General features: G+C 44.4%; 1 protein-coding gene across 2 annotated transcripts in view; it reads left to right on the forward strand.

The window, feature by feature from the left end:
• RCBTB1 (RCC1 and BTB domain containing protein 1) overlaps nucleotides 1-9,025 on the forward strand; it is a 48,396-nt gene extending 39,371 nt beyond the window's left edge. For both annotated transcript variants that reach the window (XM_025478368.3, XM_049099474.1), the window contains 2 exons: nucleotides 11-141; nucleotides 6,628-9,025. In XM_025478368.3, the coding sequence (XP_025334153.1) occupies nucleotides 11-141; nucleotides 6,628-6,768 (272 nt within the window). In that variant the 3' untranslated portion in view covers nucleotides 6,769-9,025. The remainder of the gene's footprint in view (nucleotides 1-10; nucleotides 142-6,627) is intronic.
• The last annotated feature ends 5,031 nt before the right edge of the window (nucleotides 9,026-14,056 follow it).

Raw genomic sequence — 14,056 nt, forward strand, 5'->3', positions numbered from 1 at the left:
TTGCTTTTAGGTCTTTTGGACTTGGCCACGTCTTACTGTGAAAACCGACTGAGAAAGCTTTGTCAGCACATTATCAAGCGCGGAATTACTGTCGAGAATGCGTTTTCACTGTTCTCTGCTGCAGTCAGATACGATGCAGAGGTAACATAAAATAACAAACAGAAACTCCCCATGGCCGCCCCCCTGCCCCGCACCCCCCTCCCGCCTTCTTGCATGAGACAAGGAACTGGAGTAATTTCACTTCTCTTTAGGGAATCCATGAACTGACTGAGCCCTAAAAAAATGAAATCTGGCCTTGCTTAGTTTATTCTATGTTCATAGTTTCAAAAATGGTTGTTTTTCTACTTTCATTTTTAACTAAGAAAAGAAACTGAGGTCCAAGCAGCTGTCCTGCAGGTTGGAATAGAAAGTGTCCTACCCAGTTAGGCTGTTGCCTTATTTTAGCTTGAGGTGCTTCTCAAGGTCAGCACACATATTTCTTTCAAGACTCACTTTGCCGTCTCCCTAAGTCTACCGTGTTGTAAACCAAGGATGCTGTATGATTCCTATCTGTGTATGCTCTGAAACTCTTTGTCTTTTTCTAATTATAACTCAATTATTCATGTGTGAAGAACTTGCTCTGGACTCCTTTCTGTTTGTGTGTTTGGTTGTGAATGATTGGTTTTGTACAGATTGAATTCTTTTTTAAAAAATTAATTTATTCGTAATAGACACAGAGAGAGGCAGAGACACAGGCAGAGGGAGAAGCAGGCTCCCTGCGGGGAGCCTGATGCGGGTCTTGATCCCAGGACCCAGGGGTCACAGCCTGAGCTGAAGGCAGACACTCAACCACTGAACCACCCAGGCGTCCCTGGATCGAATTCTTAATCTAGGATTCATGGATCTCTAGAGAGTCCATGAATAAATGGCCTTTGGGGAGTCTAAAATTTTGCATTTAGTGCATTTTCTTGAAGTTAAGGACTAGAATGTCATCAGATTGTAAGCCGCTTGAGAGCAGGAACAGTTTCTTAGTCATCTCTGAACCCCGTAGTGCCTGGCACACAGTAGGCACTGGGTAATAAATGTCTGTTGAACTGAATGAATATGGTACCACCTGAGGACGTATTAAGGAGAGCTGGTGAACTAAAGGCTGGTATGGTTGGTTTTATAAATTTATAGAGAACAGGGCAGCCCCGGTGGCTCAGTGGTTTAGCGCCGCCTTCAGCCCAGGATATGATCCTGGAGTCCCGGGATCGAGTCCCATGTCGGGCTCCCTGCATGGAGTCAGCTTCTCCCTCTGCCTGTGTCTCTGTCTGTGTCTCTGCCTCTCTCTCTCTCTGTCTTTCATGAATGAATAAATAAAATCTTAAAAAAAAAATTTATAGAGAACAAAAGGTAGAGAGCAATAGCCTTGGAGTTCAAGAGGTCTGACTAAGGCAGACACCTTTAATGACACAGCCCATTCTTAGAGGGATTTTGTCATCATTTGACCAGGCACAGTGCCTGGCATCTGGGGATTTACCAAACACCTGCAGAGGTCTGTAACTGTGGCCTCGGTGTGGGGGAAGACAGACTTCATCTTTATCACACTTAGGGATAAGAATGGATCATTGTGTCTTATATTTTTCACAATGCATCCTATTTTTATTTGAGATTATATTATGATTATAAATAATTGATAAGGTCAAACAGCTGACTTTCACTGTGGCCTGGCAACAGATGGAGTGATGATCAAAGTAGATCATTTCTAATAGGAAATGGAAGTATAGATTTTCTGCCTCTTCTGTGACTCCATTGAACTTCTTTATTACAAGTGCTCTTTCTTTAGGTTCCATTCTACCCAGTGATACAATTTTTAACTGGCTGATGTCTGTTCTGTCCGTTTGTTAATTGACTTCAGCATCTTCTCTGGGTCTCTCCCTACCACTCTTCCCTGCTAATGAGGTCCACATTCCTGGGATTAGGATATTGCTGACTAAAACCAGTTAGAACCATCTGGCCAGAGGAAAACATCTCCGCACTAGGTGCTGGAAATTTCTCACTTTAAGCTAAAATCTACCCCAGAAAGTTCACAGAAAAAAACGTTGTGCCACATCTGCCCCTGCCAGTTCATCGTTTGTTGTTTTTTTTATTTACCTGTTTTCATTTTTCTCATATTAAGTATAGACACATTAAATAATTAAATACTGTCCCTTCCTTGAGACTGAAAATACATGTGATTCCCTAGAGTCTGTGAGAGTATGGGCCTTTGGTCGGCACTCAAAAGTGTATGTGGAGTTAAATGAATGATTAAATGTATTCAAAATACCTCAGCACAAAGCTGTGCTTTTTAAAAAATGCAAAAACCAAAACCCCCAACCCCACAAAAACTATACATTCAGTGTAGGAAAATTAGAAAACAGAAGACAAAAAGAGAAAGAACCACCTCTGTCTTTCTAGGCTCTCTCTATTTTTAGATTCTTACAGGAGTTCTATAATTGACTAATGTACTTTCACATTGTAGTTTCTTCTAAAATGTAGTAAGTAAATAATAAAGTGTTTAGGATATAAAAATAAAACCCACTTACCGTATCCATTAGTTGATAGGAAGCTACTCTTAAGTCAGATTGGAAATTAATTGCCAAAAAAATTGAGTGACTTTCAGAAGTTCTGCTTAGGGAGACCAGATGACTCTTCCTTCATCCTGGGGTTGAAGCACTAGGAAGATGGAGATTATGTGCTCCTCGTGTTTTTTGTCTTTTCTGAAAGTTTTTGCAGTTCCTCTGTACCCCCTTTGACAAGATAGTTTCAAAGCAAATATATGCACATAAAAGCAACAAAAATGACTCAGTAGTGAGGAAGATTGTTTTACAGTAAGCTGCTCGTGGAGCCCTTGAGTTGTGAGTGCTTTGTCAGGCTCTCTGTGACTGAAGGGCTTCGCACAGGAGCACTTCTCTATCCCTCCAGTACAAACCCAAATGAACATTGCCATCAAGGGAGAAAATGTGAATGAAACGCTGTACCAAGAGAGTTCTAGATCTCATTACATGAATTTTGAAATGTTTCTATTTATACTGTTTCAGGAAGTTTTTGTTTTTTGTTTTTGTTTTTTTTTTTTAAAGATTTTATTTTCTCATGAGAGAGAGAGAGAGGTGGAGACACAGGCAGAGGGAGAAGCAGGCTCCCTACAGGGAGCCCGATGGAGGACTCGATCCCGGGACCGCTGGATCACAACCTAAACCAAAGGCAGAAGCTCAACCACTGGGCCACACGGGTGTCCCAAATTTTTGTTTTCTATATATGTTTGAACATTAGGAGAAATAGTTGAGAACCAGAGTAGGGAGCTTCCCAGAAAGTCCTACTTGCTGGGCAACTTATGTCCTAAGATTTTGCTATTGGTGGGAAGCCATAAATAATAAGGCCAGGAATCTAATTCCAGAATTGGTTTGGGATATTGGTATTGAAAAGTTTTATGCTAAAGCCAGATGGTGAGGTTTTTTTTCCTTCTTTTTTGAAATTAAAAGTTTTCCATGATCAGTAGACTGTATTTTTTTGGTTAGTGAGACAAAGCACCTTATTTTGTCCTGTGTAGTAAGACATTTAAGTATTCTAAAAAACAAAACCAAAGACCACTGTGATCTAGAATATTTCGCACCTGACACACACTATAAAATAAATTCTAAACTTAAAGTTTTGGGGTTTCATTTTTGTTACTATCCTAACATGTTTGGACATAAGTAGGAGTAATTCACAGTCTCTTGCCATCTGGAATGCGTCTCGAGTGGGGCTTGTGACACAGAGGCCGCCTATGTCACCCTCGCCACGTGCCTTCCATAGAATTCTTAGCATTCACCTATTTTAGCTTTGGAGGACTTAGGATTGGTTAAGTTCATTCAGGCTGTAGTAGCATTTTTTTAAATGTGGGTATTAAAGCCATCAGTTGTTTGTGGTTTATTTTGTTACTAAAGAAAAATCTATAGAAAGAAAAAACAAGTTATCTTCAGAGTATACAAGTTAATGAAATAATTTAAATGACAGAAAATTTGGATTGAATTTATAAATTATTTCAGAATAGCAATTTATTTTGAGTTTCCTTGCTAATTGCAGCAAAGCTGATATTTTATCTGTTTTACCTCGGAACCACTTTATAATAATTTCACCACCATTTATTCATTAATAAGGAATTCAGTTTTAGTAAAGTACCAAGAATACTGTTTTAGAGCCCCTGATTTTATACCCTCCCCGACTTCTGTATTCCATGCGCCTTAAGAAGATGCTTTCAATCTATGATGAGCCTCATCTACTGGTCAGATGATCCTTCTTGTTCTTCTTGGAGATACTTTATATAAAGCCCAGCAATCCTGTTCTAGGTAATTTACTAGCTGGTAAGCGCTGTGTTTTCTGGGTAGTGAAGATATGACCATTTGCAGAATAAGGTGAACAGATCATGTTTGGTTCTTCAAATACTTAAGAGTTATCAGAAAAACCTTTATCTCATTTACACATCAAAGGCAAACTGGCTCAGGGTGCTGGCTCCGGGGTCAGCTGCGTGGCCGCGCTCCTCCGGTTCACGCAAGTGAACCTGCAAACCCAGTTTCTCTCTCTCCAGGTGCGTTCACTGCTTCCTTTTCTGTAGATCTGCCTTAAGGAAGATTCAGTTATTAAACAACAATTACTTATATAAATAACCCAGATTTAGATTATTTTCAGGATTCTCTAGTTAGACTTTTAATGTTTGAAACTGCAAAACATTTTTTGAATCCTGAGATCTCTCACCAATTCAGACTAGCTGGAGGGGAAGGGAAGGCACTTTGATGGGCCTATTTTCATTAATGTGTGGAGTGATTTGTCAGTAGAGCACCCTTTGTAAACTTGTGCTACATAAAAAGTTCTTAAAGTTTATACTCAAGACAGCCTCTGTGTAATTAGTAAACTGGACAAACTTGTTTTTTCCACACGTACTCTAAAAAACTTGAATTCCAGATTTCTAGACATGGACACGATAAGGTTTTGCAGTGTGAGAATTTAGTGCTGTCTTCTTTGAATCTGAAATTACGTAATAAAAAGTTAATATTTAAAGATCCTTGTCTGATACATGGCATGGTTTGAAGAACTTTCTGTGCTAATGACTGGTTATTTCTCCCTAAATTATGTGTAAAAAAACTAGTTTTCTATTTTTGATGAATAAAATCGAAATGACTTTTATCTCCCCGTGGAATATAATTTAGTACCGAAAGCTGTTGCTTGATCTTTGGGTCGTAGTACCAGGGGGAGGGCGTTTTCCTCAGTAATAGCACGAGAAGGAGGTTCTACATAGTCTAACACTTTAGTTTATTAAAATACACAGAACGTTCAGCTGTATTTCAGCCTCCTGGACTCTCCTGTTAAAAAATGTTGATGCGAAGATTGTGCTGATATTTTAAACGCATCGCGAATTATGTGGGAAACAAAACTCTGGCAGCAACTGACTGACGCATGTTAGACGTGACATATGTCCTACTGGCTAGGATGGGAAGGGGACATCCTTCAGCTGGGGACAGAGGGACCCTTAGAGGAAGGAGGCATCCGTTTGCAGGGGTCGCGCTGAGAGAGTAGGAGGGGACGTGTCTCCGCCTGCAGCTCCCGTCCCACGGTGGCTGGACACGTGGAGCCACACGGCAGCTTCAGCGGTGTCGGGCTCCTGGTTTGGTCGAGGCCTGAGTGTTGACCTCCAGCGTAGCTGGCAAGGTCATAAAAATCCAGGTGTTTGTGATAAGAGCTTTCGGCGCGCGTCACCGTCATAACGTAGACCTTGTATACATTCCGGCACTAACGGGTTCAGCAGATGCACGTTCCAGTCTGAAGGACGAACAGTGCCTGGGAGTTAGGCTGGGGACGAACGGCTGTCTTCGCCTGGGCGGCACCGGGTGTCTGGGTGCCCTGGGTGCCCTGGGTGACCACCCCTTCCTGCTTTACCGCCTGCGCAGGTTTCTCTCCTTTGAGCGTCGGTAGTGGGAGACCCTTGACCGAACGAACACTCTGGTCTCGGAGTCTTCTCCCCGGATTGGCTCTCCGAGGAGTTAGCGTGGTGGGAACTGTAGGCTGCTCTCCCTCGTGGCTTTGGGGATGAAGACATTTTCTGTGGGAGAGCGCGAAAGTGGATTTGAGGTCCTCGGAAGTTCTTCCCTCGTCTGATGTGTCTCTTCATCACTTTCTGTTTCTTAAAACCTTCCTGAAGCTAAATGTTAATGCTTCTCTCTGACTTCTTGACCGTGGCGAAACACCTGATGGGCTGAAGTTGCGCTCAGCTCTGGTTTTCATTGGTACTGAGGACGGACGGACGGACGGACGGACGGACGCTACTGTGTGGCCTCCGGGACGGGGTCCCGGCGCGTGAGTGACCGCGTGGCCGTGCTCAGGCTGTCCCCCCGGCGCTGTGAGTGGCTCTGTGTTCTCGGGCGTCGGGCCTGAGGTGGTGGACTCATTGCTACACTGTGCTTTGGCTAAGTAGCGCGTGCCTGGCTGGTACCACCTGTGGCCACTTGTTTGCTGAGGTGGAGCTCTCTGGCCTCAAACATCTTTCCTAGGGGAGGGCGGAGGACTTGGGGTGAGGGGTTGGGATAGAAGTAATCCGATCAAAGTTAATAAAAAAGGCCTCTTCTTGTTTTTATTTTTGTTGTGTGTGTCCAGGACTTAGAAGAATTCTGCTTTAAGTTTTGCATCAATCATTTGACAGAAGTTACACAGACTGCAGCATTTTGGCAAATGGATGGCCCTCTGCTAAAGGAATTCATTGCTAAAGCCAGTAAATGTGGAGCCTTTAAGAACTGAAGCCCACGGCCCTGGGTGCTGTGAGTGCTCTGGGGCGCGGGCGCCTGGCGTGCTTTGTGCTGTGTGGGGGATGTAATTTTGCAGGTAAAACCCCATCCGGTGGGTTTTTATTCCACATCTGAGACACAGCGCTCCGCGTAGGAATATATGAAGGATGTACAGCGTTTCCCGAACCCACTTTGAACAACTCTTATTTCCAGACACGTGTATCTCCAATGTGACCTTGATTTGGCTGGAACATTGTAAAGGGGGGAAAGCTTAGCTGCTGGTTATTTTGCGTGTTGTTTTTGATGAGAGGACCCTCTGAACTTGGGAAGGGGGATCTGAGGCGATTCCCCAGGTTCACACACTGACAGCCCTTTGACACCGGGAAGGGGGATCGTTTGTGGGTTGTGAGATAGTCCCAGAGGCCCCACCCTGAGCCAGGGATGCTGACCTTGGGACATGTTGAAATGCTGCGTTAGTTGCTAGTTCAGTAGCCATACTGTGAAGGTGTAGTGGAGGGAGTTTGGGGCTTTTGTGAAGGTGTAGTTAGGGTAGTTTGCAGTGTTTGCACCACTGGGGACCTTTTTTGACTTCATGATTGTATCAAAGTAATAGTGTAACAGGAGTCCAGCGTGTCGAGATGATGAATGTGTAGAGATGAACTTCTCAGTCAGCCGAGATCTCTCGTGAGTCTGGACTACCTGTGAAAAGTTGATAATGAAGGAGTTTTGGACAAAGGTCAATATTTTATGAATTAGAATCTCCACTACTATCCAACAGTGTTTTGTTTTATTAGGACAGAGTCTGAGAACTGAAGTTTAAATTACCGCCCCCCCCCCCCCCCCGCCCTGTTTCCCCTCGAAATGCTCATCATGGGAGGAAAGTAATGACATGCTCAGTATAGCCTTGCCTTCCTAAATTACGGCTGCTGGATCGTCAGATCTATTGCATCCCACTCAGAGAAGTGGTTCTTAAAACCACCTTTCTGGCAGGTCTTGGAATGCGTTTTAGCCCTTTTATCTAGGCCGAGTATCACAGATTTGCTTATCTGTAACCTCATTTTAGATTTCCTCACCTTTTAATTGTGTTACATATAATATTTCGCACAGCTTTCATTTTAGATTTCCTCACCTTTTAATTGTGTTACGTATAATATTTCACACAGTTTAACTTTGAAAAAGGATCAAAATTATGGTTTTGCTGAAAGATCCTATTTAAAAGGATCTGTTCAGTTTGGTTTGTATTTTTTGTTTTGTTTTTTTGTTTTTGTTTTTGTTTGGTCTGATTATGAAACGTGACTTTGGGAGGAAGAGTGTTCAGCTTTGGGTTCTATCACGTGTGTCTGTTGAGCCCCCTGTAAGAACAGAGCTTTGTTCTGCTCTCTGGCCCACGGACTCATTTCCATTTGTGAACTCTTTCCTGCTTGGAAGTTCCTTCCTCTGAACTTGGAGCCTAAGTACCTTTTCGGAGCCAAATTAACCAGAGGGTGAAGAAGATACGCTGCAGCTGCTATTTTTAGCAGTGTTTCTAGGTGTGTCTAGGGGGTTGAGTGGGAGTAAGGGCCCCAAACATAGTTCATTGATAAGATGATTATAAATCTAGAGATCCCAGTTCCCTTTTCTTGACCATGTCACAGGTGATCGAAGCCCAGTCAATTATTACATTAGACTTACTTCTGCAACACGATAGAACTTTTCTTACTAGGTTGATAAATGCACATTAATTTGATTATTAGCTATGATGGGTAGTGTTTGTAACAATCACTGTTCCGTAGGCTTATGATCTGGACAACCAAGAACTTCAGTATGTTTACTATTACTCTTACTTGAAAAAGAAAACTTAAAAAAGAAGCACAAAATAAAGCAGTAGATCCATTTCTGCAGATTGTTCATTCAACAGATATTTACTGAGGTTCCTCATATACGTGAAGAGCCACTTTTCATAGTAGATTACTGAGTAATTCGTACGAACATGTGCGTAGTGAAGAAAATGGGAGTAAGTCCTTTGAAAAGTACTTGAGTATCTTTTTTTTTTTTTAAATACACTCTTATTTTTCTACTTGGTTTCATTGTTAATCATAGCAGGAAAGGAAAACTGTTCTTTGAATTTTTTTTTTCATCTGATGTAATAAAGAAAGCCAAAGTATTCATATTTCTTAAGCTAGCCCTAAATGTACTCTTGAACTTTTACTGGAACAATGTTTGATACTCTAGTGTATAGACTGTATTTATGTAACATTTAGAATGACATATTAATAAATAATCTAGTAAGACGTGTGTGCAGAGTTGTTCTTTCCCCTCAAAGATCAGTAATGCGCTGCCTCAGGAAGGAAGGAAAGAAGTCCTGACCCTCGCACGGCCTGGATGACCCTGAGGACTTCACGCCCATCACTGGGGGCCAAGGACCACATGACCCAGTACGGGAGGTGACTGAGGTGGCCAAGGTCATGGAGACAGCAGAACGCTGCCCGCCCGAGGCTGGAGGTAGGAGAGAGGACTCCAAGAGTTCATGTTTCATGGCTACAGCCTTTCAGTTTGGCAGGATGTCAGGAGCTCTGGAGGTAGATGGCGTGGATGGCGTGGTGCAGCACAGCCGTGGGCACGTATCCCCCCCCCCCCCCCCCCCAATCCCCGCACTTGACCGTGGTTAGCACGGTAAGTTCCATGCTAGGTGTACTTTGCCACGATTTAAAAAAACAAATTGTTCCTGTGATTCTTAGCAGGTATCAGGCTAAAACGGGTGCCACGGTGAACATGTCCCCTGTTTCCCAGTTGTGTCCCCTCCCCTCAGAGAAATCCTATGGTTTTATTCCTGCTGAAAGATAATACAGGTGAACTGTCGCAGCAGAAAAATGAGGATCCTTGTACTTAAGAATTGAAGGGAAGGACGTAGTCCCTGTCCTCAAGGAACCTAGAAGTTATCAGAGACGAGAGAGAGGTTTAGGAATTGACACAAAAACATACATTTATAAACAGCTTTTCACAGCAGTGAGGGAAAACTTAATAGGTTAATATGAGAAGCACAAGTGTAGGGCAAAGTTAAAGCATCCTTTTCGCTCATTCCGGAACAGCAGGTAAGTGGCACAAGCCCAGGCTTAGGGGTAGGGGCTGATGAGCCTTCCAGAACCTGCCATAAGCAAGTCTGTTAGAATGGAGAACCTAAGCCAGGGCCCATTAGAAGGAAACGTGGGCAAGGCGAGCGTCTGTGTGTGTGCGTGTGTGTGAGGACGTTTATTTCCCACGGTGCCAGACGTTGATGTATTTTCTTTTTTAGTGCTCACGTTTTGTGCTGTGAGGTACGCAGAACGAAGCTTAGGTAGAGTAGATAATTCGATGGAAGTTTTTCAGTAGGAAGTGACATCGCACAAGTACAGGCCTGCGTCTGTGTTAATAGTTGGCCTCCTGCTGGCCTCCTTTATGACCGTCAATCCCGTGCTGCTCCACGGTGCCAAGTGACCTACCGTGGTGGGAACGACAGATGACGTCAGAAGGTAAAGCGAGGGGACGGGGGTGTTGAGTAAAGATCATGACACTAACACGCAGGTAAGCTTTGCTCCAGGATGTACCCTCAGGGAGGAACGTGGAGTAAAGTCACAGCTGGCTCGAGAGAAGGCTCAGCGTGTCTGGGACGGACTCTGGGCGCCTGTCGTTTTGGGGTCGTTTTCACTTCCTGAATTCTTATTTATTGTGGTAAAACATACATTTACCATTTTAACCATTTTTTAGGTGTACAGTTCAGAATATTGTAAAAATCGAAGTACAGTTGACCCGTCTCAGGTTGTCAGCAGGGCTCGACAATTCTGTGCGTGAGGAAGCGCCCGCTGGGGTACATGGCGTTACCGGCCTCCAGGCACCCGGTTCTCACGGTGCCGTTGCCCGTGTTCCCTGTGCTCTTCCCTCCATCCCCGTCACTGATGTTATGCCTACACGTTGGAACTCCCAGTCCTGCTACCTGTTTGCCTCTCCCGTCCCCCTCCCTTCTCTGTGCGTTTCTCTTTTCTGTTCACTTGTTTTATGTGTTAGATCCACATACACGTGGCACCATATGGTATCTGTCCCTGGCTCAGGCCACCTCGCAGAATACCCTCTGGGTCCCTAGATTTCCTTCTTTTTACGGCTGAGTAATATTCCTGTGTGAGTGTGAGTGTATGAGTGTGTGTGAGTGTGTGAGACGGATTCTTTATCCATTCGTCCATCCATGGATCCGTAGTTCCCTCCGTGGCTCAGCCGTCGTGGAGAATGCTGCAGTAAGCAGAGGTACATACGTTACTTCACAGGAGTGTCTTAGTTTTCCTTGGCTAAGTGGCAGCGCTGCAATTACTGGATCAGGCTACCTCTCGGTGTAGTTGTTGCAGGAGCCCGCACACCGCCTTCCGCGGCGGCTGCGCCGGTCTGCATCCCCACCAACAGAGCACAGGGGTCCTTTTCTCCCCACCTCCTCGCCAGCATTTGCTGTTTCTTGTCTCTCCGGTACTCGCCATTGTCACAGGTGTCAGGTGACGCCTCCTGGTCAGGTGATACCTCCGACTTGCATTTCCCTGATGCCGAGTACGTTTTCATGCGTTGTTGGCCATCTGTTTGTCATCTTTGGAAAAATGTCTGTGCAGGTCGTTAGCCCATTTTTTTCTTCAGAGTATTTGACTTTCTGGTGTTGGGTTGTATGGTCCCTCATTGATCTTGGATGTTAACCCCTTATCAGAGATGTCATTTGCATTGCAAGTATCTTCCTCATTCAGTAGTTTTCCCTTTGCTGATGGTTTCCTTTGCAAAGTGCAAAAGCTTCTTAGTCTGATACAGTCTCATTAGTTTATTTTTGCCTTTGTTTCCCTTGCCCAAGGAGACCCCTCCAGAAAAATGATGTCCCAGAGATGACTGCCTGTGTCCTCTTCTCGGAGTTTTGTGTTTCCTGGTGTCATTTAGGTCTTGAATCCATTTTGATTTTAGGCAGACGCTTGTCCCACTGACCCACCCAGGCATCCCTTGGCGTGATCCCTTCATCCTTACGTCATGACCTGTTTTCTATCTCTTGTTAGAGCCTTTGTTTTAATGTTTCTTTTATCTGATACGAGTATTCCTACCCTAGATTTTTTTTTTCACTTTCATTTACAACGTGTATATTTTTCAGTCCCTTCACCTTCTGCATGTGACTTTAGGTCTGAAGTGAGTCTTCTGTAGGCAGCATACAGATGGGTCCTGCTTTTTTTTTTAATCCATTCATTTATTCTGTGTCTTTTGATTGGAGCAGTTAGTGCATTTACATCTAAAGTAACTATTGATAGGTGTGTTCATTGCCATTTTGTTAATTGTTTTCTAGTTTTTTTTTTTTTCTTCTTCTCTTGCTTTTCCCATGTGGTTTGATGGCTATCTTTACTGTCATGCTGGATTCCAGTCCCTTGACCTTTTGTGTACGTTATCATAGGCTTTTGGTCTGTGGTTACCATGGGGTTCATATATAACATCCCCCGTGTATAGCTGTCTCTATGGAGTTGATGGTCAGTGAAGTTCAAATACACTGTTCAGCTTTTACTCCCTCCTCCATGTTGTATGTATGTCCTCTTGGACATGTTTTAATTTTGTGTGTCCCTTGACCAGAATGTGTGTATATACAGTTTAGCCTCCTTGCTAGTCTGGTATGTGAACACCGCACTGGGCGTACAGGGCACATGGTGCTGGGAGGTAGATGGAACGGCAGTGGACCGGCAGCGCTGGCTCCTAAAGCCTCTGGCTGCCTGAGGCCGGGGTCAGGGGCAGCAAGAAAAATAGCAGCAGCCAATACTTTTGTTCCCAGAGAACAAAAGAACTCTGCGGACTCCTGCCCCTCTGGCCCGCGTCCTAAAGTTAGTCAATAAAGCTTTACCTGTATCCCAAGTGCTTCCCAAACTCTGGCATCTGTGTGGTGTCTTGGGCCATTCTTTAGGGTGCTGGCTGTTGAAGGGCAGGGACCCCGTTTCCTTAGCTCTTTGGCTCCCCCTGAGGTGAGCCCCACTGTTGTTTTTAAAGGTTCTATTTACTTATTCCGGAGAGACCCAGAGAGAGGCCGAGACACAGGCAGAGGGAGAAGCAGCTCCCTGCGGGGAGTGGATGCGGGACTCGATCCCGGGACCCCGGGGTCAGGCCCTGGGCCCAAGGCAGCTGCTCAACCCGAGCCCCCCGGGCGCCCCTTCAGGTTGTGTTCAGAGTGAGCTGCAGCCTGTGTGTTGCTTCACCTCAGGGGAGAGGGGAGCTCAGGATGTTTTCGGCCCCCTACCTTCCTGCCCTCCATCCTGGAGTTTCTTAAATGCCCAGGTGATTCTGATGTGCGGAGGAATTTGGAAAAACAGTAGATTTAGACTTTGTCCCTCTGGTAGTGATGGTTCCAGGTGCGGTTGCCACCACAACGGGAGTGGGCCTGTTCTTTTTCAGCCGTACCGTATTCCTCCAGTGGATTTCTTGGAGGATTGTTACGTGCCAGATGCCATGCAAGGGGCTTGGGTGAGTCTCATTTTGAAATGTACCATTACTGTGAGCCAGAGTGCTGTGTTAAAAAATCAGAAATGAAACATATAAGGTTTTCAGGAATCAGACATGGTGGTGGTGCATAAAAATCCAAATTGTATATTGTTAGGTTGAGAATAATCCCTTTTTTTTTTTAAAGACTTTATTTTTGGGAGAGCGAGTGAGGAAAGGGACTCTGCGCTCAGAGCAGAGCCCAACATGGGACTAGATCTCACACCCCGAGATGACCTGAAACCAGGAGTCGGCTGCTTAACCAACTGAGCCACCCTGGCACTCCCAGTTGAGAAAAATCTTTTAAGATTTTATTTATTGATTCAGGAAAGACACAGAGAGGCAGAGACACAGGCAGAGAGAGAAGCAGGCTCCCTGCGGGACTCAATCCCAGGATCCCAGTCCAAAGGCAGATGCCTAACCACTGAGCCACCCAGGTGCCCCTTGAGAAAAACCTTAATGATTCTTTTTCATTCTTGCATATTTCCACTGGTATTCAAAGAGTGGTTTTAAATTTAAATGTTGGGATCCCTGGGTGGCGCAGTGGTTTGGCGCCTGCCTTTGGCCCAGGGTGCGATCCCGCAGACCCGGGATCGAATCCCACATCGGGCTCCCGGTGCATGGAGCCTGCTTCTCCCTCTGCCTGTGTCTCTGCCTCTCTCTCTCTCTGTAACTATCATAAATAAATAAAAATTTAAAAAAATATTAAAAAAAATAAAATAAAAAATAAATTTAAATGTTTATTTTGAAGATGATGTATGTCCATATAGTGACAGCAGGTGAAAAGAAATTTAAAAAGCAGGTAAATTTGGTACAAG

The sequence above is a fragment of the Canis lupus genome, chromosome 22, assembly GCF_003254725.2.
Source record: "Canis lupus dingo isolate Sandy chromosome 22, ASM325472v2, whole genome shotgun sequence".
In the NCBI taxonomy this organism is placed as follows: Eukaryota; Metazoa; Chordata; class Mammalia; order Carnivora; family Canidae; genus Canis; species Canis lupus.